Here is a 24,214-nt window from a genome sequence, read left to right as displayed (position 1 = left end):
TTTGAGGAGGTCTCGTCGTCCGCAGTCGAAGAAAACCTAAAAGTGATCAAAACATCGCGAGTTTACTCACTTAAAATATATTAAAAAATGAGAGTTTATCGATCTAATCATTTTTTTAGGAATCTATATAAAGCCTTCAGTTACTTTAAAATTGCTTTCCGAGAAATATCGTGATATTTTCGGTATCTTTCCTCGTGTTTGGTTATGTAAAGTCGCTTAAAATTATATTTTTTCGTGACAGATATTACTTGAAAAAACACCATACACTGTGGTTTAACGTTGTTGTGGGTAAGAAATTACGTTTACTCTCAGTTTACTTCGATCAACTTTTTCCTACAATCATTGTATATATGATGAATTTATTACTTGTAGCGTGAGCAGGCCTAGTGCTATCGTCAAATAACAACCCAGTCCGTCCAAGAACCTGTGACCCAAAAAAGAAATGAATCGCGCGGCGCTAAGTCAACTTTGCGGTACGTCACTGCTTTTACATAGCCAACGCTTGAAAAAAAAAGAGTGCTTTGACTGAAAAAGAGGCAAAAAACTCTCTTGAAATGAGGAGTTACTTAACGCAAGCTCATCATCGCGAGCTTGGTCTTGTCTGCACAAGACAATTCATTCTCCTTTCAACGATCACAGGACGTCATTCTCATAGTCTTGTTGACGTTTATAGATACAACAATGAAATCCCGTGATTTCATCAAACATTAATCCCGATATCGGGATCAGGAAAAAGACTATAGTTCAAAAATAAATCAAAATTGTTCTGCTAATAAATACAAATATCTGCCAATGGTTTAGTAGCGTACGCTGGAATTGTTCTGTGGGCCGCACGGAATGTGTTGGCGGGCTGCATGCGTCACGGATGCCGCTGTTTGGACCACCCTGATATAAAATGTAGACTGTCAACCTTATTCATGCCAGGAGAGATGTTTTGATTTAGTGACCGTATGGTCCTTCCGACCTCCTATCAATTTCCGTGTTAGTCGATTATTTTCTTTTACTTATTGAGTGTTATTATATACTTGCGTTTATAGTTTGATTTGTTGGATAATGACTGGATGATGAACAAACTTTTGTTTATTTATGTCTAATGGACAGAGCCCAAAGTTTATTGTTACAAAACATCAATGAAATATTTTGCAGCGCGGATGGCGAAAATTCAGAATTCAAACGCACTTGTGATAAAAGTTAAGATATCATTAGAGGCCCTACAAGTTTTAACTTAGTAATTCCATCGTAAAATGAGTTTGGCATTCTCTTTTTTAGGCCTTTACATCTCATGCGCCCAAAAATACCTGGCCTCGATGAGTTTTTGTCGTATCAGGAACCATTTGCAAAAAAGCAAAGAATATTGTGAATTAATTCACACAAAACTGAAATTTAGACGTGGTTCATCCGCTACTTTCGAACATTACAAAAGCGAAATTATTTTTCAAATTATGTCTAATGAATGCGCTCGTGAGCAGACCGCCAGGCCCTCAACAAATCTTCTAAAACAATGTCATTCGATGATTCTGTGTAACTCCATGACATTGCTGTTTTCTTAATAATAACAATAAAGCTAATTAGACTATCTGTACACCTGTTGGTCAATATGATATATAGAGACTGAGAACACAAGAGACTGAGAACACAAATATGTATTGTAGGCCTATGTTCATAGCAAACAGAAAAATCGCAAACAAATAAAATCAGAGATAAAAATGCTAAAAATATTTTCAGCAAAGGACATTCAACAATGCAGTTTGAAACTTGATATATTTTAGGAACTCGTCTCATAACTTCTCCATAAGTTCATGGTTACATTTTAAAAATATAAGCAAACGGACCGTTTCAGCGTCGGCATTACCACTCATATTGGAACAATAGTTCTTTGCAATATTGAATATGCGACGAGAATAAGACAATGATGTGGAACAGGGAAGAATATCTCGAGCCATATTTTTTAAAGGTTGCAATGATTTAGGAGAATTTTTCCAGTAGTTAAGAAGGTCGTTGTGAAATGGTACAACGCTCTCCTTTACATATTCATCGACACATTTTGAAACGAAATCGTTTTCATCTTGCCCTCGCCTGGAGTTTGAAAACAAACATGAAAACAGGCGTGGTCTTTTGGGTGATTGAATAGAGATTTCGTTCAAATGCTGCGTTTCATTTAATTTCATAATTTCGCTGGTGTTTTTCTGAACACCCAATTCTGTTCTCAGCGTACTGCGGAGGTTCGTTAATAACTGATCCCGAGTAAGGGGCGATTGGATCCACTCTAATTTAAATCGTGGGTCCAGAAACGATGCAAATTTAACATCATCACAGTCTAAAAACGGATCTAGGCGTGTGGTAACTGCGTCCAACAATACACCTGCGAGTTTAGCACAATGCTTCAAGCCAACGTCTAGTATACTCTGAAGAGATTGCTTCAGTCCACAAATGATCGGCCCGATTGCAGATATAGAAATTTGAGAGTCACTGTCTCCAGACTCCAGGGCTTCCATGAAAGGTTCCATTATTAAAAGTAATTCTCTCAAAACCAAAATTTCGGAAGTATTGAGTTGGTTATCTCTACTTTTTGCATTCAACAAATTCACGGCAACATTAAACTCATTTGGATTCTCAACTATTGATGATAAGGTTTTGATTTGTGCCATCCATTTTACTTCGTTTTTAACTTTCAAGTATATGCCTCTCTCCTGAATAAACGCGTGGCCAATTTGCGAGGCCGAAAGAGAATTTATAAGAGTGGAAACCTTCAACAGTGTAAATGTCATGGAAGATCCTTGCACTTCGGGATGCATCAGGCCATCTCTCACACACAACAGTTGGGCTTGTCTGAAGCTGTTGCCGTCTGGTAGTGCATTACCTGCATCACGAAATGCAATGTCACAATCGAAAATCCTACCAGTGGTATTTATTTGATTGATATTTTCAGAATGAAAACCTGGAAAAGATGTATCGAGTGCCATTTCCATTGATGCCGCGTTGTCCACAAACAACTTTCTTACTTTTCCTCTCAAATTATACCGATCAACAACATTTTCGTAAGCGCTGACTATAGCAGATACTTTAACTTCACCCTCAAAGAAGCTGCAGCCAAGGGCACGCGACTTCAGCTCCCAATCGTCGTTTATGAAGTGCACCGTAACTCCCAAAAATGATACTACGTTGCTGGTGATTCTGGGCTTCGTCCACATATCGACAGTGAGATATAGACGACTGTAAGTCTCCAGCTCTTTCCGCAGCGAAATTTCCATTCTAGAAGCATATTCGGGCAGTAGGCAGTTTTTCATCGATTCGGCGGACGGCATAATATAATTTTGATCCATTTCATAAAACAAATCCCTGAAAAATGGACTTTCTACGATGTTTATGGGCAGACAATCATATGCAATGGTTGATACAAGTTTCTTGGTGATTCTTAGTTTTCGTATTTCCTCTGGATTTTGAGTTTCTTTTATTATTGTGAACGTAGATTGAATTTCAATGCTATTTGACTTCCTCAGTCGTCGACGTTGACCCACTTTAGTCGGTCTGTTTGCTTCGTACTCGGCGTGCTTATGGGGATGTCGATTTCTTAAATGAGTTACAAGATTTGATGTTACGTTTGGACTATATCGACATTTAGCAAAGCACGTTTTACACTCTGCTAGAAGTTTACCATCAGCTAGTTGACCATCCACAGTATAATAGTTCAATAGTGAATAGGGTAGTCGTTGATATTGCATCATATGTACTTGTGCTTCGAGTTTATCCACACTACTCTCTTCATATTCAGTCATACTTGTTACTATTTTCTAAGCTTGGATAGTTTCTGAAATATTGAACAAGTTAAGACATGTACACTTTGCTTTTACATGAATATCTACATCGATTTCTATTCAATAATATAAAACAAAAAAGTCCGTTTCCGTTGTAATTAAGTATCATTTTCGAATTGTGACCGTTGCTGAGGTACCGGTACTGGGGGTAAGATATATCAATTTGAGTATTCAGAATAAGTTCGGATCCATAACTCATAACAATCTCCAGTACTGACGGCTTGTTGCTGAATATGTACAATTGTCCCTTGAGACATTCTCTTCTAAACGTGACTGAAAGCTATGCGTTTATTGAGATTGGAAAGATCTGCACAATATAACAAATCTTTTCTGTCTGACTTCTATAATTGAATCGAGCAGAACGCAAGTTCAATAACGGACCAGACGAACCGACTTTTGGTCATATCTTCAACGAATTACTGACTGCATTCCTCAAAGCGAATTAAATTGACTGCGCTCTACAGTACAATTACCCCGTCGGCAACAACGACCAACAGAGCGTGAATAATTGAAGCTTGGGATCGATAACCTAATTTAATTAGAATACCGCGACTGGCTGACGTCATTCGATATGAATTGAATTAGTTTGACAAATATTAAAGATACGCGCGTTAGGACTGTGTAAAAACTATAGGGACTATTTGGACAGTCGGCTAAATTTTCAGAAATAGTCTGCAAGTAAAAGCATTGTATCAGTAGGTTATTGTGATAAACTATTTGGACAGTCGGTAAATTGTCAGAAATATTCTGAAAGTAATAACACTGTATGAGTAGTGTATTAATTAATAAACAGCATAATTGCACGCCATTAAAACACAATATTTCGCACACGGGATGTTTCTAACATAACTTTTATTTTAACATATCGAAGAGTGTATTACACGTTTTGAAGCAATACACCGTCACATCCCTCATATACCCCGTCTGAGCTAAGAAGCAAAGCCACTAGAGAATTTGATTTCATTCAGATATTTTATTCATATTACCCACAAAATGGGAAAATATCTATTAACATAAAGATTATTATAGAATATATCCCGCAAGAAAAAAAAAGAGCTGATAAAGAAGCTTACACCATACATACATTGAATGTTATCTATGATACCGCGTGCGAGTCTCCAATACACGTAGATGTGTGAGCGTGGTATCACAGAACTGTGGGAATAATTGTCTTCATATTTCATTAACCTTCTAATTATATTAATTATGTCAATCGGTAGACACTAATTCTATCTGTAAAACTACGAAGACTTTAAAAAAATATGAAACGTCGGACAATTTTAAATATATATATAATACATTTGCGTATTTGCTAGTTCAGAACTTTGGTAGAAGTGCTGATGGCCTAATAAATATTACAAATTTTATAATGATCATAAATTGAACCCTATGACGAAAGCCTACTATGTTTATCACCTTAGGTGTAATAAATTGGGTTGGCAATACCAAACAGGAGAAAAATCCGTATTTTCCAAACTATTTGATGATTTGTGCGGAGTCTTGCTCGGAGAGAAATGCGTATAAAATACTGATCGAATCCAATATAATATTTGCACTGCGTATTTGAATGCTATGTAGATGGTCAATTCGTGTTTAATCTCATAATTAAGCAATGGTAGGATGTACCGTGATGTTGTGCATGGAACCGTTCGTCGGTTAATATACTTTTGAAGTGCTGAGTTTGGGATGAGTGCAGACAGGCTGCCCATCCTTTTCTGTTTCATTTCCCATTTTCTGCCTTCAATCCCGGTCTCAGACATTCTAGGCATCGGTACGTTTTTTTTTAATTGATTAGTGCTAATATTCAATATCACCATATTTCTATTTAAAGCGGATCAGCTGAATTGTATTAAATAATTTTATCACCAATCGATCGTTCGCGTGTAGCTTCGCATATAAACCCATCCGTTTGTTGATGGTGATCAAAATATCTATTCACTTGAGTTTTTTGGGCCAGTCAACACAAACCGTGCTTTTCCCACGAAAAAGGAACAAAATTTTGGTATGATCTTTCGTTACTGACACTCTCAACAATATGCGCTAGTATTTTTCAATTTACAATTTTCAAGTACGACGGATTTTATCTATTCAATTTATATCATGAAGAAACCGATGTCGTGGATATACCAATAACAGTCGACTTTTTTTTATCCTGGACTATTTCAGCTTTTTCGCTCGTTGCAACTAATAAACCTCTTGCAAATCTTACGCATAAAACAAAAACGAGTCCCTGAATATCTGTGAAAAGGTGTCTGAGCTTGTGGTAATTTTACAATTGTTACCTCACCACTATGCTGATTCGTTATTATTACAGAAATAAGAAAGAAGTTGGCACTATTCTCGGGTAGGAATATGGACGATAACAAGAAGTTCCAATTACAAAGCAACGTATTTCCTTGACTGTGAATTAAAGTCTATGTCCTTAACTTATAACTAAATTCTACTTCTTTATACAGCAATGGATACGATTTGATGATCATGTTCTGCGCAACACCTTTTATATATGACGATCTCTGTGTTCGCGGTCCCTTGGCTATAGCGCACTTTGCATTACTCAAACAATAGGACAAAAAAATCTATACACGCAATACAAATAATATGAAACACGAAATGAAACATAAATTATATATTATATTATGGACAAAGTAAAACTAAATGAAAGATTATAATTTTTTTATTCCCGTAAATCAGTGCAAAAGCGGCAGTTCGCTATTCGGCGAAGCTTCAACAATCTCTATCAGCAAAATAATACAAACGCAATAAATTTTTACATTCAGAGAATACAATCCAAAATTTGAAACGAACTGAACAGCTTGGCAACGAGTAGTAACGTGGGACGCGAGCAAAAGTAAATTAACCTACTTGGATATAAGTGAATAGAAGTGAACATTCTGGGTTCAGTTCAGTTTTGAAGTTGGTACATTCACTACTATAAAAGGATGAGAACATAGAAAATCGTCCTGACAATTACCCACTAAAAGCAAATCAGATTATAATGATTAGGAAATAATTTTTAAACAAATCTAGTTCTATCTACTTAATTCTGAATCACTGGAATCAAGTTTCGGGTTTCCATGGAAACTTGAAGCATTTTTACTTGCTACAAATTATTTAAAATCTGACAACAATACATGCTCTATGTTCAATGGATATTACTATCACAGTACTAATATTTTAGGATTTCTAAATCACCGTACATTGCCCATAAATGCAACAAACAATTAAGTATGGACATGTAAAAACTACATACCTATGATGATATCAACGTTAGATGTTTGAATCAATTTTACATTTAGAGAACCAAGCATTTTATTTTGGTGGTATGAACGAATTGCCACCGCAATTTCGGGAGTGAAAGATGGTGTACTAAAATTCAAACATATTCGACAAGACATAGAAATAATTATTTTAGAATTCGTTGAATAATTTATGAGTTTTGATTCGAAAAAAGCAAATATTCAAGCATCTTAAACCTGGGGATGTCATCGAGATTTTGATTGTCCATTCGGGCCTAACTGACAAAATATTAGTATCCTGAAAGCAAGTGAGAAGATGGAAAGAGAATCATTATCACCAAAAGTAGAAGAACAAGAATAGAATAAAAATTACAATATCTTCGTGATTAGGAGAAATTTGAAAAAGAAACGAGTTCTAGAGGATGTAGTTAGTGTAATAACAGTAAAAAAAGATTAGATTTACTTTCTTCTTTATTATAAATATGTGAAGAAATAAATATTCCAACAACGAAAAATATAAATAATCAATTTGACATGACAATGTTATACTTTCTATCGTTAATAATCATATTCAATTGAATGTTATTTATAATATATAGATATTAAATACTGGTACATTTGGCAAAAAGATCTACTATGCAGCATAATTTGAAGTATTAACACAAACAAAAGTTGAATTTTTTATCTTGTCGTTCCATCATAATTTGTAACTTTAGGAGGATAAGCCATGAAATCGAAACCATACTTTGATCTGAGACTTCTTTGTGTTGTTAGATCGATAAGGTCTCTGTTTGCTGTAGAAAGTTGTCTCTTGGACTCCTGATATGAATGTTAGTTTTTAAGTTTATAGTTGAATGTACATGAATCACTATACTACAACTGATTGTTGGTTTGGTTATGAGATCTTGATAATTATCGAATGAGATGGCCCAGATGAGAAAAAAATAACTTGGAATAACAAAATAAGTGATTTTGACTATTGATCTAAAAGGAAACCTGTTCTTAGTCCCAATCAGGGTCCTAACCAGCAATGGAATTCAGGGGGGAATAGGTTTATGTAATTCGTATCATGTTAATATAGCATATGTAGTGACATTCATACATTTCCTAAAATGATAGGACCTGTTGTTAGTGAGTTCAATACAAGAGAGAACCCAATCCTAAAATTTGGAATCCTAACCCCTTTTCAACATTTCTCCAGTAATAGGGATACAAAACCCGTTTCAATGATAAAATACCCACTTCACGATAATTAAAATTTCAACTAAGGTACCTCACTTTTCAATAATTACCAAGATTTCCTAATTTAATGGAACTACACATAGTTAGTGATAGCCAATTAACCTAATTGACTAAATGGCAATGACAAGACAACATTAATTACAACAATTATTGAACTACTACTTATCAACATGCAGCTCATGCTTGCAGAAATTCACAATTAAAACACTGAGAACAAAAATTAATATAAAACAGTATCCATATTTATCAACAATATTCTTTGGTATAATTGGGTCAGAACATAAAAATTAAAAACCGCCTATTTTACAGCCTCAATATCGGTAATTAAATTGAAACAATTGAAATTAATTAAATTTAGGTAACTTGATAAAATCGATTAAATTATAATTATTTTTAATGGGGAGTTAGGGTAATCACTAGTTACATGCATGTGTAGAATTTTCTATAAATTCATTTTTGAGCGAAATTGAATGAGAGTAAGTAATACAACGAATATTGCATGATTTACTACTGTCTATAGCTTTTAATAGCGCTAAACAGAGTAACCTGTTCAATAGTTTCAGTACTTTGTTCTTCCTGATTTTGTGGTGTGGTAATGTTCAGAGAACGAAAATATCTTGCAAATTATAACATTAACTTGATGAAACACATTAAATAATAAGATTATAGATTGTACAATATGGTGATGGTGCAAATATAGTAGGCAGATTTAACATTGACAGATTGTGATACAAATATTGTGTGAAACGTGAATGTGTGATGCAACTGTCAGCATATTATCAAATTTACAAATTATGAAAGTGTTTGCAACATGTCTTTGAGTGACCGCTTAATAACAGTATGTTAGCTTGCTTACAAATCTTAAAAAAAACGTTAATTAGCACACATTGCAAGCACCACCCAATATTTCAATAAAAACTTAATTAGTACATCAATTAATTCAGTTTGCTCTTAGTACGACTTATTCAGTGTTCTGTATGTTGGCGTAACACAAGGGAATGCCTTAGGCATGGGTGGTAGAAAATCAATGTTATGTTGTGACCTCAACCACTCCATGCCTTTTTGGTGTTGTTCCGCAGGGGGCCAAAATGTGCCTGGAAGATGAATGCGGGCACTCTGCCCTGGGGATTTTCTAGGCACTTCATCGTAAGTCCCTCTTATTCCAGCAGGTGCAGACTGAAGCCTATCACAATCTTGTGTTATGTTATTAGTAGTACGATTCAAAGGGGCAGATTTAATTTCAGTATAATTAGTGTTATCATCTTCTTCCTGGCAGTAAAGTGACCAGGGAGGAATATACGAACTGTTGCCACTCACTTGTGTTGCAGATGTTCTTGGTTGATGTAGATACAATGGTGCACTGCCAGTACGTGAAGGCAACAGACCCATAGATGCAGATGTTCGTGATCCTGGTGATGACCTTGGTCTGTGATATGAAAAGAAATTATTTCTGTTGATATGTGATATGAAGGGACATGAACAAAAACTTGAAAATACGAAAAAACGTGACAATTGCAAATTATGAAAAACTGTGACCGTGTTGACATCTTGAGATCTTATAAGTATTGTCAAATCCCCACATAGATGTGATAGCCTAGCAGCTAATCGAATCTTCTGCATCACAGGTTACAAATCTCAGGTCCAGGGTGTGATAAATCAGGTAGACTATCACATTGAAGGTTCCATTCGCTCCAAATATGGTAGCTTGATATCAGTGAATGCTTTTACGTGGCCTTGTTCAGAGATAAAGATGCGAATAGGCCTAATCAATCCTAAAAATCTCACAGACTTGAGTAAGTCTGTACTGTTGTTAGCCTCTCTCTAAAAAAACATGACAAAAAAGTCCCGAACCAAAAGATTTTTCGTCTTTGCAGCGGAAATCAGAAAAAAATACCTTGATTGACGCAGATGTGACTGATAAATACACTATGGCTACTTTTTCATTGTGATGAGAAGGGGTGCCAATTCAACAGATGATTGCAGTGCACATCTAATACTTTTTCATTTTAGTCAAATATGCTAAGATGTAAGTCAAAAATATTGCTTACTTTCTTATGGTTGGATTTGGCCTAGGGTTATATCCAGTATCTCTATATAAAGTTGGTTTCGATGTGTACATTGATGGTAAAGTAACTGGATCAGGTTTCCATTCGTCTTCTGAATCTTCATCAAAATCATTTTGTTGATTCTATAAATGGAAGTAACAACAATGAAATTTAACACAGCAAATTTTAATAATTTATATTGTAAGAAAACCAAGTTTGTTAATTACCGGTAAGTTATGTATTGGATAATGAACACATTAGTTTAGAAGAAACACATTATCAAAAAAATTGCAATTCATGCATGTTGACGTTCTGGGTCCTAGGCTGGACAATAGCATACCTAATGTGCCAAATGTTTCCAATTTGCATCCTTGCCACATTCTGTAATTACAACTCTTTTAGTCCATGTTTTGCATACTTCTGGATATTTGAAAAATGCATTCCATGGGAGAGAGTGCCTATTACCTCATCTCTATTTTATAATTTTAGGATTGCAAATATTACCATACAAGTATCAAAATAATAAAACAAAGATTCATTTTACCTTGACTCGAATATCTTCTAACAATTTTTGTGTTTCCTCAGATTGCTGACTGACATTCGGAGCATATTTGTATCCTCTGTGAGCCTTCATTGTGCGCTAATAAAAAAAAATATTATTATTTACTGTATTGCTTTCCGTTCCACGAGAATACAAAAACGATTTGTTGCTTTATAATGTCTTTTTCCAGAATGGAATGAGGTTGATATATGAAACATCATGTCTTTATTCATGAAATTGTAGGCACTCTCGAAGTATGCGCACCAAAACGTCGCACAACCTGAACGCTGACCTGGTACACAACCGGAGTTCAGATTCTGCGCCATCTTGGTGTGCATACTTCAGGAGGTCCAGATGGTATTTATTTAATGTTGCTGGCACTTGCTCCCTTGTACTCAGGTGTATCATATTTTGCTTTATTTTACTGCTAACAACATTTACATGACCGTGTATGATCTGCTATATCATAAGTAACAACACTCAGCTAACTAAAACTTTCACACAACTAAGAGTTATATGCCATCCTGAAATCTGTACTAATACTGATATGTTATACCGGTACCTGTTCATATCACCTCAACAATGATATTACTGTATCTCATTTCTAAAATAATATCAGTATACTTATACTTTTATCTATCAACTGCATTTTCTGGCTCACATGATCCAAGGCAGTGGAGATCCTGAAAGATTAATACAAATGAAAAACAAGCCTCTATGATTCAAAACATCTATAAATATTACTACTTTTTGAAAAACCTTTTGATATTATCCAACATCAGAAAAATGACATAAGTATTGTATCTTTGCAAATGTTAAAATCCTTCTATCTATCATTCAAGCTACGTCTGTGCTAATTTCTAATGTTCTACTTTCAACCTAGAGCTCATTTTTCATCTACACAAAGTCTATCCAATTCATCACAATTTAAGACACATCACAATCCCCGAAAAAAGTTTTATGATGAATAAATTTATCTATGCATTCCTACTTGTAACTTGAATATTATTAATACAAAAACTCACAAAAAAGAGATGTACTTACTGTAGCAGATGTCACCCATGCAATTGCCTGACCATTTGGTTTACATAGAATTGTTGTACATTCTGGTCCCGTTCCCCATTTATCAAGCTGTGACCAAACATAATGGAATGGTGGATTGTGAACCCCATTCAATGCTCTTGCACTCCAAACCTGGAAAGTAGATGTGGAAATGATCAAGTTTGAGTTTTTTTTAGCTTGATCTGTATTAGAATACCAGTAAGACATGATCCAAATTTTTTTTGTGGAATTTTTCACACATCTCACTCTGAACGAGGCTCTATACAAAATGTAAACGATATACAAGAAAGCGCCATGCGTTTTTGGAAGGACTGGAATCTTTAAATATTGGCATCCTGGGTGAGGTGGTGGGCATGGGATTTGAACCAGTGATCTCTATCATGTGATGCTAACATGGTTGAATCCCACATTTTCACCACTATGCTATTATGGCTATATCAATGTTAAAGTGTTAACAAAGTCCAAATACAAGTTATTGATCCAGAAACATCTTATTTGTCTCTGATAATTTCTGATAAGACAAGAGATAGTCATGATTCACAAAAGCAAATTACTGTAGTAGTAGTTGATGGCTTCAGTCTGGTTCTAGGAGGAAATCTAAACACAGCTACAGGATGCCCTCCAACAGATTGTTGCAACATAAAACCACCGATATTTTCTTCTTGTGTGGCAGATGTGTTGCTAACAACTACACACGATCCATCATCTGCAACTTGTAGAACTTTCACATTTCCTGTGGCACTGGATGAATGGAAAGGTTATTTTTATATTAACATATAGATTACAGTTAATTACAATGATTTTCAAATATAGTGTACTAATCAATTGAACAATTATAAAGTTGAATAATAAAATGAAAGCAAAACTAAGGATTGCAAATATAGATGTCCAATTTTATTAATTTATTATTGTAAAGTATGATGGATACCATGGTTTGAAATTTTGATTATAGGATATACCTCATCCTTCTTAGTTCAAGATTCACAAAGCAGTTTAGAAAATATTTCTAATATCCTTTTTGAAAGGAAACAACAACATAATATTTGTTCTTGCCAGATACCAAGTACAATTTTATCAGTTATTGAGTGGTATCTAGGAGATCTTTAATCAGTTTCATAAATGTCAAATCTGTTGCTCAAAATGTGAAGTTCTAAAATATTCTAAAATGGTCGTAAAACTGTTTTCCTTATCAATTATTATCCCTTTCAAATGTCATATTAATCGTAATAAATATCTTTCAAGTAAATATGAAATTCTAGCACAAAAAATTACGAAAGCTGGGATGCTAAAAACACAGTCCTGGTTAATGCAAACTCTCAAGGTTTCACATTTCTCAATTCAATTACTTTGATACAAATTAAAAGCCACAAATGGTGGTGTAAACCAAAATTTGAATTTGAATTCTCCATCTTGGTGAAGTAGCTTTGATAATTATAATTTTAAATATGTTCCAAATCAAATCCGATGATAACATAAAAATTTAGCAACACAACAATTTCACACCCAATTTAGTCAACAGTCTCCTAATATACATAAATTATTAAAAGCAATCACAAATACTCGTCTATGACTAGTCGGCTTAAGACGTAGACAGAGACATCGTAAAACAAAACAATTCATTGCTTGAAGACATTATTCGAAGTTTGCGCAACCAAGTTATAAACAAAGCAAATCAGAAATACGGAAATTTTTTTATTTAGAAATAAAGTTGATAATTGAGAAATACCCCAGTAATTTACCTCATTTTGATTGAAAATTGAAAAATGTGATACTCAAACAGATTTGTTTAAAAATTTTGTAATTAGAAAATTTAAATTTTTCATTATTGGTAAATTTGCTTCTGTGTGGTAAAATCAAAAGCTTCAGACAAATTATATTATTATTCATTGTACACCTAAAATAACATAATTTTGATGTATAATAGAATAATTTTCCATCACATAGAATTCAATTTTTTATAATATAGTTATACGCAGAGTTTAGCGAAGGATTAATTATTAATTGCATAAGAGCAGTTTATTTTAATCTGCAATATACACACTGTTATTCAGCTCACAGCATATCACGGTAAGCTATATAATACAATTTGTAACCTGGTTGTAGCTCCAGAATACCATATTTTATTGCTGGAACCAGCTATAGGTTGGCTGAAGGTAAAAGTATAAATAAGCAATACAACGCCAATGTTGATTCAGTGTACAATGAAGCACTGTCAACAATTATAACTGATAAAAGAATTCCATTTATTTTATGTATTGTATCACAGCATGAAATAATATTAACAAAGAGTATTGAAGTATATTTACAAGAACTTGATATCAAGTAGATGTCTGATTATTTAAAAACATGGTGACTTTATTAAAGTTTACCAAACATGGATCTAATGAATCTTAAAAGTGCCTACTCAACTTTTTCAAACATTTCAAATTAAACTATTTCTGACAGCAAGTTATATAAATTCAAAATGCAGCTCGAAATCTATCAATCTGATTGAAATTTGAATGGTTTGTTCACTGCAAATTTGTACATCATAAATGCATAAGTGCTAATGATTTGGTTTTTGCAGGACTAACTACTTATCCTTCTTCTATGTGCCGGTGGATCCGAATACATATAATGCAAGGATGTTGTAGCAAGAGTAAAGATAACTACCCTTATGGATTTAGGAGTGTTGTTGTACACTAATACAAATATATTTTGTAACGCCTGAGGATGATGGCCAGAGGATGAGGATGATGGCCAGATGAAATGTTACAGAAATATATTTGTGTTATTGTGCAGCAAGACCATTGAATCACTATAAATATATTTGTCATTATATTATAAAATACTCCATAATAAAATTATACAAAGTACCTTCCAGTTGAGTTGATCATGTCCTGATGAACAGAAGAAATATGAGCAGTGGAAGGACCGGTGTCTTCTTCCGTTACTCTTGAATACAAAGTATCTTTTCTGATGTCACTGAACATGGCATCGAAGTAGTCTTTTCCTTGGCCTTAACAACAAATGGAAATAGTTGCATGGCATATTTGTAGATTCAAGGAATGAAATAAACTTTAATTGACAATTTGGATTCTTTTTCAACAAGTCTCCATTTATTCAAGAATTCTAATTTAAATCAATATTGTCAATATAATAACTAGTGAATACTGACTGGAGATAATGGTCGCAAAGTGTTATGGAGGACATCAGTACAGGGTAACAAAAGTAATACAATTGAACACTCATTGTGATCTTCGAACGTCTCAAAACAGGTAGACAAGTACAACCAATGACAGAATTTTCTTGTTCACTGATTCATTACATTTTTATTTGTTGATATTACATTATACACGCTCTTCGAGTAAAAATACAGAAGAATGAATAACAAGAGGTTCACAAAACAAAACTAAACAGGAGAAAAGTATACAGAATCTTTTTTTTATGAACTATGAAAACACCTTCCAAGCCTCATCATCGAAATTTTGCAAATTACCTACCTGCAGATGAGATATATCTTGAGTTAGATGCACTTAATGGACGTGAGGGTAATGGTGTTGGAGTTGGGTTATCTGGTCTGGGTGGTAACTCGTCCATTCCAACGAGTGGACCACGTTTGATGTTATTGTTGTCATCTCCTTGCCGCATATCAAACAAATCACTACTTGCACTTTCAGACAATGGTGTAAGAACTTTGCTCTGTAATAGAACGATGGGATTTTGTAGAAGTTGCTCAAATGTATTTAAAATATCTGGATCCTTGATTGAAGTGGTAAAAATATAAATATACATTAATAGAATCTTTTATAGCTCTTAGCGTATCAAAATTTGATTGTGAACCATCTATCTGTAAGCTTCAAACCCTTAGTTGCAAGCTTTTGACATTCAGTAAATAAACTTACATTTCATAATATAGGTAATAATTTATAATAGTGTTGACTTTGTTTTTTTGGCAATAAATCTCTCTCTCTCTTTTCTCACGCAGAAATATAAAATCTCAGGTAGAAGTTACATATTTATCCTGATGGAGAGGAAAGCTAATAAAATTGCCTAATCATTATGGAAAACCATGGATTCTCGTTCGGTTACCAGTCATTGGTCGATGGGTATAGAATTATTTAGCTAGATATTTGCTTCTGTTGCATGGACTTGATGGTGGAGAAAGCCGTAACTAACCAGCGGTTATGTGAACCATTTTACGGCGGAGAGGAATCCAGCAATAACTCGCACATAATTATCCCACACAGTATTTGAGCGTGCAAACTCAAACAGTGTAATCAGATGTGCAGTGACAAGTGTAATCCTGACAATCAGTATGATGCACCGCATTTCTGAGCCTATTTTTATCTTAGATGATATAATAGATCTAAAATGATTTTTATATTATTTTTTTCAACCTGAAGTTGAAATTATTAAAACTATTTTAAATTATTTTCCAAAGATTTTTACCATATAGGATAACTATACGGCATATCTATCAAATTTGGCATACTATGTGACCAAACAGAAACGTTCAAAAAAACATCTAAAAAAGTGCATTGTATCTGATGATACAGCACATAAAATATACTGTCCATCATTTAAATATAGGCACTACTTCAATGTAAAATTCATTACAAACCTCGAATTCATTCGAATTTCCTCTTAATAATCTATCAGAAGTCGTTGGTATATATGTAGGAGCAGATCTAGGTATATTTAATATATCTTCCTGCTTAGAAGAGCTTGTTTTGCTTGGACCTGATGAAGGACGTTTGCTTAAAGGAAAAGAAGTTGAAGCATTTGTTTCTCTGTGATAACTACTGCTCGTTCCCAAAAGGTGATTCGGAGATAAGCCCCCTGGAGAGGTGGTTGCCCTTGATATGCTAGTGTAATCTGGACTTTTTTGTGGCAATCCACCCAATGTTTCCACAAATGCAGGAGAGGGTGACAGTTGTTGATTAGTGAGTGATGCCATAAACATATTTTCAGGCGATGAAACAAAACGTGTGTTCAGCCTAAAAAAAATAAAAACAAGATGCTACTTTCATATTAATAGCGTTTTTGGGTAATCCTGGCGAAGCTAAATCTGCCGCGCTCAAAATTGTCCCAAAATAATTGGCGAACACAGTAATGATACATAGTATACACATAGATGGTAATTGGTAACTATTTGAGCATACACTCAAAATTGGAATGAAGTTAGTAGTACGAGCATGGTGGAAACATAAACACAATTGTGTCGAAGAGTTGTTATCAATAATATTGATGTTTTTAGATTTTAATACTTGAATGGATAACTTGATTCCAATGTTAACGATATGCAAAGTATTAGAATTAATGGAAAATATTTTATTATGTGAAATATGACATATTATGAAAAGTATCAGAAGATTTCCTGTGATAGACGTTACACTGTTAAGCAGTCTGGTCCTAAGCATAAAAATAAAAAATTGTTAAGACTTATAACATATTGAAGATCAATCCTCAGAACAGAGTAACTGTAAGCACTGGTTGTTTTTCAAATTATCTACATTAAAGATTAAATGTTTAAATTATTTGACTTCAATTGCTGATATTAATTGTTTGATTGATTTTTTATTAATTTAAATAAACTATAAAAATAAGACACCTTCTTTCTTCTTCCTCAATCAAAGTTTTCAAAGCATTGATTTCCGCTTTTAATGGAATATTTGCCTCCTGAGCAATACCAAGTTCCTGAATTTTAACCAATAGGAGATCCTGGGTTTCCTGAAATTATAAAAACTTTTTCTATCAAATTCTGATCCAACTACAAAAAATATGAATTACCGGTAAGAGTTATAAATTGGTCACAAGTTTTTTTATTATTCAATTTATACAAAGTAAACGCAAAACTTCATTCAGGATATAAATTAGTTACAAGTTTTTTTTCTTCAATGAATGAATATCTAATGTGATTTCTTTATAAGACTATCATTAATTCTCAATAAAAGATCAATATGAGAGCCTTCGATCAATTCTGTATGAATGTTCAATGTTTAATGTATTTATATTTAAGTTGAAATTTAAGTTTATTCAACAAATTTAAACTTCTTTCATCCAAATATAACGTAAAATATACCTGTAGCTTCCTTTCTAACTCTCGAACATGTGATTGAAATAAGGATTTTTCATTTTCCAATGCATTTTCAGCTGAGATTTTTTGATTTTCAAGCATTGACAACTAGAAAAAAAAGTCATAATTAAATCAGAAGAAGCTCTGTATGGTAACTAAAAAGATCAACAAATTAATCATTTCATCAATATAAAGCAAACTTTTGGAATTTATTACCTTTGTTTCCATTGCTCGAACATCTGCTGCCTGTGTATCGATTTGTGCTCGTAGATTTCCATTTTCTTCAACAAGAGCAGTCAAATTAGAGACATTGGCATCCATCCGCATTTTAACTTCTTGTATCTAAATAGCAAAGTTTAAATTTGTTGAATGACATGACAATATTTTACAACTACTGTAATGGTGAAAACCGAATTTCACAAATTAGCACATATAACAAGAAAATGATGATATACTGTAAGTATTTTTTATATTATGTTTCAATACAAATACTTGCTTACATTAAGACTATATTTTGCTTCAGTTTCTTCCATGAATCTTCTTAGTTCAGCTTCACTGGCTTCTCTCACTTTTCTCATCATATCAGCAAGACTTGAATCTGTTTGTCCTGCTTTCCTAACTTTATCTTCAAGTTGAAGAATGAGTTGATGAGATTTTTCTAATTTATTTCTCATTTCAGTTTGTTCCTACAAAGTAGAAGAGTTATCAATTACCGTTATATGATCTAAAAGTTTTAAATAATCGACAGTTACAATTCATGAATGTTTCTACTTGAAAGTGATATCCCTCTGCTGAAACGCTTTGTTGGAACTTGGAATCTAAGAAAATTGGTATCGCCTAGTATCATATATCATAATATTTACTAGAGCCTAGTCATTCGAATGTTCTGTAGTTCAATTAAACTGGGATTTCTAACAAACCTAAACATATGCTGATGAATCACATTACGGCTGGTAAAAGGCTATCATCTTGTTTTGTCAGAATTCAAAAATTTTACTTAAACATGTATTGATTGAGCATTTATAAAAAAAAAATTATAAAGCTCTAGTTACTTGCTGATATAAAAGAACTTCTTGTTGCATTTTGTTCTGTATATTTGACAACCGTTGTTGTAAGTCTGACTTGGCATTTCCTTCCAAAAGTAATCTGAAAAGTACAAATTGTAAGAATACAAAATCGTTTATTTATACGTAACAACTATTAACAAGCAATGAGAGATGTCAATGATAACGAATAACAAACAAACCTTCTTTCTGATTCTTCAAGTCTTTTTCTGAGATCATCAGTCTCCATTCTTGCACCTTCTAACGCAAGTCTGGGCTGAGTTGCATCAGCTCTTGCTTCTTGAAGTTCAACATCTTTTGCAGCTAATGCACCATGTAACCTTTGAAGCTCATTTTGCTTCGCAAATACAGTTTCATTCAATGAGACAATTCTATGAAAAAAGTCATAAATCAGTCATTCAACATCTCAATCTTCTTGTAATGTTAATTTTTGATGATAAAAAATTCAAACACAGTAGTTTTGATAGAATTATGCAGAGCGAAGCTTAAAACTAAGAGATCCGTGCCCATTGGTCACTTCCATCATAAAAATCATGTGTGACCTTCAAACCCAAATTGCACTGATTTTTATTTTAAAATATGTGATATGTTAGATAAAAAGAGCTGTAGTGCTGAAATCATACTCCACTAGTGAGACTTAGCTCAGTGACTCAACTTTAAACTCAAATTCAACTCAAGTAGATGACCCAATGACACGACTTGTAATTTGGGCATTTCTAAGCAACATTGTAAGTAGTTTAATATAATTTAATATTCAATCAAGCCTTCTTTTTTCAAGTTTGAGAATTGAGGGTTTTCTCATAAAAAATAATACTGAAAAAATCATTTCAAAGATCAAAAATATTTATATTCACTTTTATGTGGAATTTATCAACATTTTTAATCAAAAGCAAGAAACAAAGATAACTTGCCTATTTTCATACTCATCAGTTGTAGTTTCATATTTTACTCTGGACATTTCAAGCTCCTGTTTTTCTCGAGACATTTCTTCCAACTTTGCCTGAAGTTCCCTGATCTCTTGTTCATACTGTAGTCGAATTGAATCTGGGATATCAGCTTGTTTTCTGCTTTCAGCAAACAAATTTCGTTGCTGAAGCTGTTTAAAATCAGAATTCAATTTAATCAAACTTTCAACCACAAATGCTTTCCATTGATTCCCAAGTATTCTTATAGGTATAAAAATTCCAAAAAAATTGTTTGCATGCAATTGAAATTGTCTCTCTTATTAGAAGAACCCTAAATATTCGCAATTGGCGATATCTTTTCAAAAATATTTTGGGGCTCCCGAAGTATGCGAACCAAGATGGCGGACATCGGAATGTAATATGTGTACTAGGTTAGGGTTAGGCCATAATTTTAGGTATAAATACTACGGGAGGCTCTTGGCTAGTCTTCGAACTGATAATAGGACTAAAATAAGGAAAATTGGAAAAAAATTATCGCCTAACCCTAACCTGTTACCGGTGTTACGTTCCGATGTCCGCCATCTTGGTTCGCATACTTCGGGAGCACCAATATTTCTCTATTTCACTCCTGGATACAGGATAAAACCTGATCTAAATTTCATCATCTAAACTCATCATTTATTTTGTCTGTGTGATTGTATTTGTATGTATATGTGTGCGTGTTTTAATTAGTTTTGGGGTGAGCCAACATGTACCACTTCTTTCATCAACAACACTTTTCCATCTAACATCTGTACGTTTTAAACCTTACTTAGGGTTTTGTTTTCTTTCCTGATTATAAAATCAGTTTTATTTTGTTTTTATCAGTTTTTTTCCCGCTGATTATGGAGTCAAAATAAACTAATATGATATAGTTACATTCACCTTATCAAAACATTTTATCTTGTCAAATAGTCGAATTTTAATTGTGCAAATTATTATCTAATTTACTTTGACTACAAATAATCCAAAACTTACCTCACGTTCTTGAGCATTTCGAACAGACTGAATGTACGATGCAAATCGATGGTTTAGGTTTTGCAAGTCCGCCTTCTCACTGACTCTGTTGGAAACCAAAGGAGTGTCTCCTGCGGCTCTAACTATATCCATTTTTATGCAGATTGTAGAAAAATAATGATTGTTTGATATGCTAAATTAGCAAAATATACATTCGACCAAGCCGTTATCGACGATAAACATGATTTAAGCCAAAAAGACGCAACCAGATAACTGAGAACGCCCGTTGCTACGCTAATGGCTTCCCGTTTCTATGATCACCTAATGTCATGCACTAGGTGTCGCCATTGATATCACTTTGTCGCAGAATAAAAACACTGCTGATGTTATTTTCCAATTCAAAAAATACCGTATTAAATTAACAATTTTGAAGTGAAACAATAAACAGCATATGATATATTGTATTATATTTTAGTTGTTCAATTTAGCAGTTATTCCGTGTACGTTTCAATCGATTTAGTTCAGCAAAACAGTTTCAGTACCGACCTTCCTTGGTTTCAAGAGCCCTCCAAAACAAATTCGCATCCCTCCATAATCGCTAAATGAATTAGCGAACATGCTGTTACTTCACAAGTGACTCGCCAACAAATATCGAACTTACAAGCTAAAAATTGGTTTTGGTGTCTTTTCTCTACATATCACAATGGATAAAAATATCATATATATATATATATATCTAATGCGGTAGTTAAGTAGACATACCCTGCTAAAAAAGCGACAGTTATGTAGACGGAAAAATTGGGTAGACATTTTCCTGTCCGCTTAATTATTCCACGTTCCATAATTAAAACGTTTTGCGATATTTTGCTGAAATCTCTTTTTCTCTGATAAAACAGTATCAAAATTAATATGTTCTTTCAATATTTTTTAAATAATTGCACATTTTCGCCAACTTTAATGGGACAGTAGTTCTGCTGGTTTATAATCAACGGGTTTAATTTTCGTACATAAAGTGGACATTTTATTTATGCAAAAATCTTTTAATTTTTCGGTATATGTTTTTACGATTTTTGGAGAGTAGGTTTGATAATTTTGATACAATAACCAGGCAGAACATGAAGATCGTCCGTTCTGTTTTTTGCAATATAAGCTCAATCAATGAGCATATATACAATGAGTGGAAACTTGCAAAGATTTGCTCATTTTGGTATTGTTCCCTGCATTTTTTACGTCGTCCGGCTAAATGGTTCGTTGCATATTAAGAAAACGCATTGCTCGCTGCCAAAATCTCTTGCTTCAGCCGAGTCGGGTGCAAAATTGACCGTATTGAGGTCTTTAATTCTTCAATACATATTTGGTTTTGGGTTTCGAAGTATGGTACGCTGAAAGCATACAACTATGAGCATATGCTTATTGGGAATGCATATCTATTAGATAGTAAACGTGGAAAAATTTGTATTCAATGGAAGAAGCATACTGAAAATAGGGAATTCGTGGGGTTATGATATTATTAACATACCCATTTTTACAATGTGCATGTACATAATTAGTGTCTTGGATTATTATAAAGCTAGAGAATGTGATTATAATGAGGATTACAATCATATTTGTATGTCCTTTGTTGAATACAATATTGGACAACAACTTAGTACATTTTGGGGGATTAGAACTAAAAATACATGTTTACATAGATTTTGTCCTCAAAGTGAGTATAGATTAATATTAGAATTTTTAAGAAAGCATAACATAAGTAGTACAGATATAAAAGAAGATATGCATAAACTATTTATAAAAAAATTGTTATTTCTATGACTGGGGACAGATTAATTTTTCTACGCAATTGTAATTTAAATATTGCATGTGAGAATATTCATAATAATATTCTGGCAAACTATATGAAAACCTTTAATTTCAAGTTAATGTGGGATATTTTACCAGTAAAAACAAAACCTGGAATAAGAAATATAGCAGGAAATGATATGTGTGTGTTATGTGGAAAAGAACCAGAATTTGTTAGCCATCTTTTTATGAACTGTGAATATTTTGATTATGTTTTTGATTTCATGGAAAATACTGTTAGGAATTTAAATAATGCCAGACTTTTGAAAAATTATGAAACTTGTGTTTTATTGGATTTAAGCTATTTGTTACATTCCAACATTACAAGATGTTTATTTAATTTCAATCACTAGATATAAAATATGGATACAAAGAAATTCTGTTATATTCGAAAGTAATACCCCTAATCAGCACCTAGTTATCAAACAAATAAAAACTGCAATCACTTATAGACTCAACATTGAAAAAAATAGAAAATCACCAAATTTTGTCAGAGAATTTGAAATACTAAGGAATTGTATTTGAACTATAAATCTAGTGTGTATAAATTTAGTATGTATTAAAATGAACATGTCTAATATATTTAATTTTTTACGTTTATTGTACATAATCTAACTCAATATACTAAAAATTGATGAATTGTATGCCGATGCGATCAACACCTCAAACACTGATGGAATGGACATATGAAAAATGAATATTGGATTATTTATCCTACAGTACAGAATATGAACCAGTCGCCCAGTGGGGTGCGGTTATTTATGTATTTATTAGGATAATGAGGATAAGGATTTACATATTTATCCCGGGGGAAAGGAAAGCCGATAAGACGACTTATCCATATGGCGAACCACGGCCTCTCGTCCAGTTACCATTCCAAGTCGGGAATGGGATTAGTTATATTGTTTGTTTTCGGAAGCATGGACTTGTTAGTGGAGGAAGCCGTAACCGACCAGCGGTTACGTGAATCACCCAACGGCGGCGAGGAGTCCAGCAATCCTCTTGCACATAACCATCCCTGCATGGGATTCGAACCTGCGGACCCATGCAGAGTAATTAGAGGTGCGGTGGCGAGCGTATTCCTAACGCTTAGCCCGTTGAGCCACACCGCCGCGCATGGGATTTACATATTTATCCAAGGGTAGAGGAAAGCCGAGAAGAATGCCTAAATATATGGCAAACCACGGCCTCTCTCAATCATAGCTCTGTCCTCCATATGAATCACATGGCTCTGCGAGCTATTCGTTTACTTATTAAAAATACTGATTTTTACTATTTCTCTGGGATATCTTGCCATTGAAAACAAAAGCCAGAAATTGGAAGAATAGCAGAGAATGAAATGTGTGTATTATGTAATGAAGAACCTGAGTTTGTTTCACATATTTTCATGTATTGTAAATTTACAAAAAAT

The 24,214-nt window shown here is 33.6% G+C and overlaps 2 protein-coding genes across 5 annotated transcripts; both read right to left on the bottom strand.

Moving 5' to 3' along the window:
- Nucleotides 1–1,778: 1,778 nt before the first annotated feature.
- Nucleotides 1,779–3,776, bottom strand: LOC144420852 (uncharacterized). Its single transcript, XM_078110560.1, has one exon. The coding sequence runs from the start codon at nt 3,774–3,776 to the stop codon at nt 1,779–1,781; it is 1,998 nt and encodes a 665-aa protein (XP_077966686.1).
- A 2,578-nt stretch (nt 3,777–6,354) lies between these two features.
- On the bottom strand, nt 6,355–21,266 carry LOC120343340 (uncharacterized). 4 transcript variants are annotated; one of them, XM_078110999.1, is made up of 18 exons: nt 20,986–21,266; nt 19,975–20,159; nt 19,246–19,434; nt 19,052–19,145; nt 18,500–18,685; nt 18,216–18,341; nt 18,006–18,107; nt 17,535–17,653; nt 16,545–16,920; nt 15,424–15,622; nt 14,798–14,939; nt 14,035–14,088; nt 12,496–12,682; nt 11,924–12,073; nt 10,883–10,978; nt 10,342–10,481; nt 9,611–9,719; nt 6,355–7,870 (listed from the first exon to the last, which is right to left on the bottom strand). In XM_078110999.1, the coding sequence occupies exons 1-18, from the start codon at nt 21,115–21,117 to the stop codon at nt 7,733–7,735; spliced, it is 2,724 nt and encodes a 907-aa protein (XP_077967125.1). In that variant the 5' UTR covers nt 21,118–21,266; the 3' UTR covers nt 6,355–7,732. The 4 variants fall into 4 exon arrangements, with proteins under 4 accessions (XP_077967125.1, XP_039268412.2, XP_077967124.1 ...); XM_039412478.2 differs by having other exon boundaries at nt 7,729–9,719; XM_078110998.1 differs by lacking the exon at nt 14,035–14,088 and having other exon boundaries at nt 7,729–9,719.
- Nucleotides 21,267–24,214: the final 2,948 nt, after the last annotated feature.

The sequence above is a fragment of the Styela clava genome, chromosome 3 (assembly GCF_964204865.1).
Source record: "Styela clava chromosome 3, kaStyClav1.hap1.2, whole genome shotgun sequence".
NCBI lineage: Eukaryota > Metazoa > Chordata > Ascidiacea > Stolidobranchia > Styelidae > Styela > Styela clava.
Note: the sequence above shows the minus strand (reverse complement) of the source record. Positions and strands in the feature narration are given on the sequence as shown.

What these genes read in the sequence shown, in the direction of transcription:
- LOC120343340 (XM_039412478.2), bottom strand. Translation starts at nt 21,117, where the DNA reads ATGGATATAGTTAGAGCCGCAGGAGACACTCCTTTGGTTTCCAACAGA. An exon ending in ACTGATGAGTATGAAAATAG is followed by an intron (nt 19,435 to 19,974) that starts GCAAGTTATCTT and finishes CTTTTTTCATAG; the next exon opens with AATTGTCTCATTGAATGAAA. An exon ending in GAAATTCGAATGAATTCGAG is followed by an intron (nt 15,623 to 16,544) that starts GTTTGTAATGAA and finishes GTTCTATTACAG; the next exon opens with AGCAAAGTTCTTACACCATT.
- LOC144420852 (XM_078110560.1), bottom strand. Translation starts at nt 3,776, where the DNA reads ATGACTGAATATGAAGAGAGTAGTGTGGATAAACTCGAAGCACAAGTA.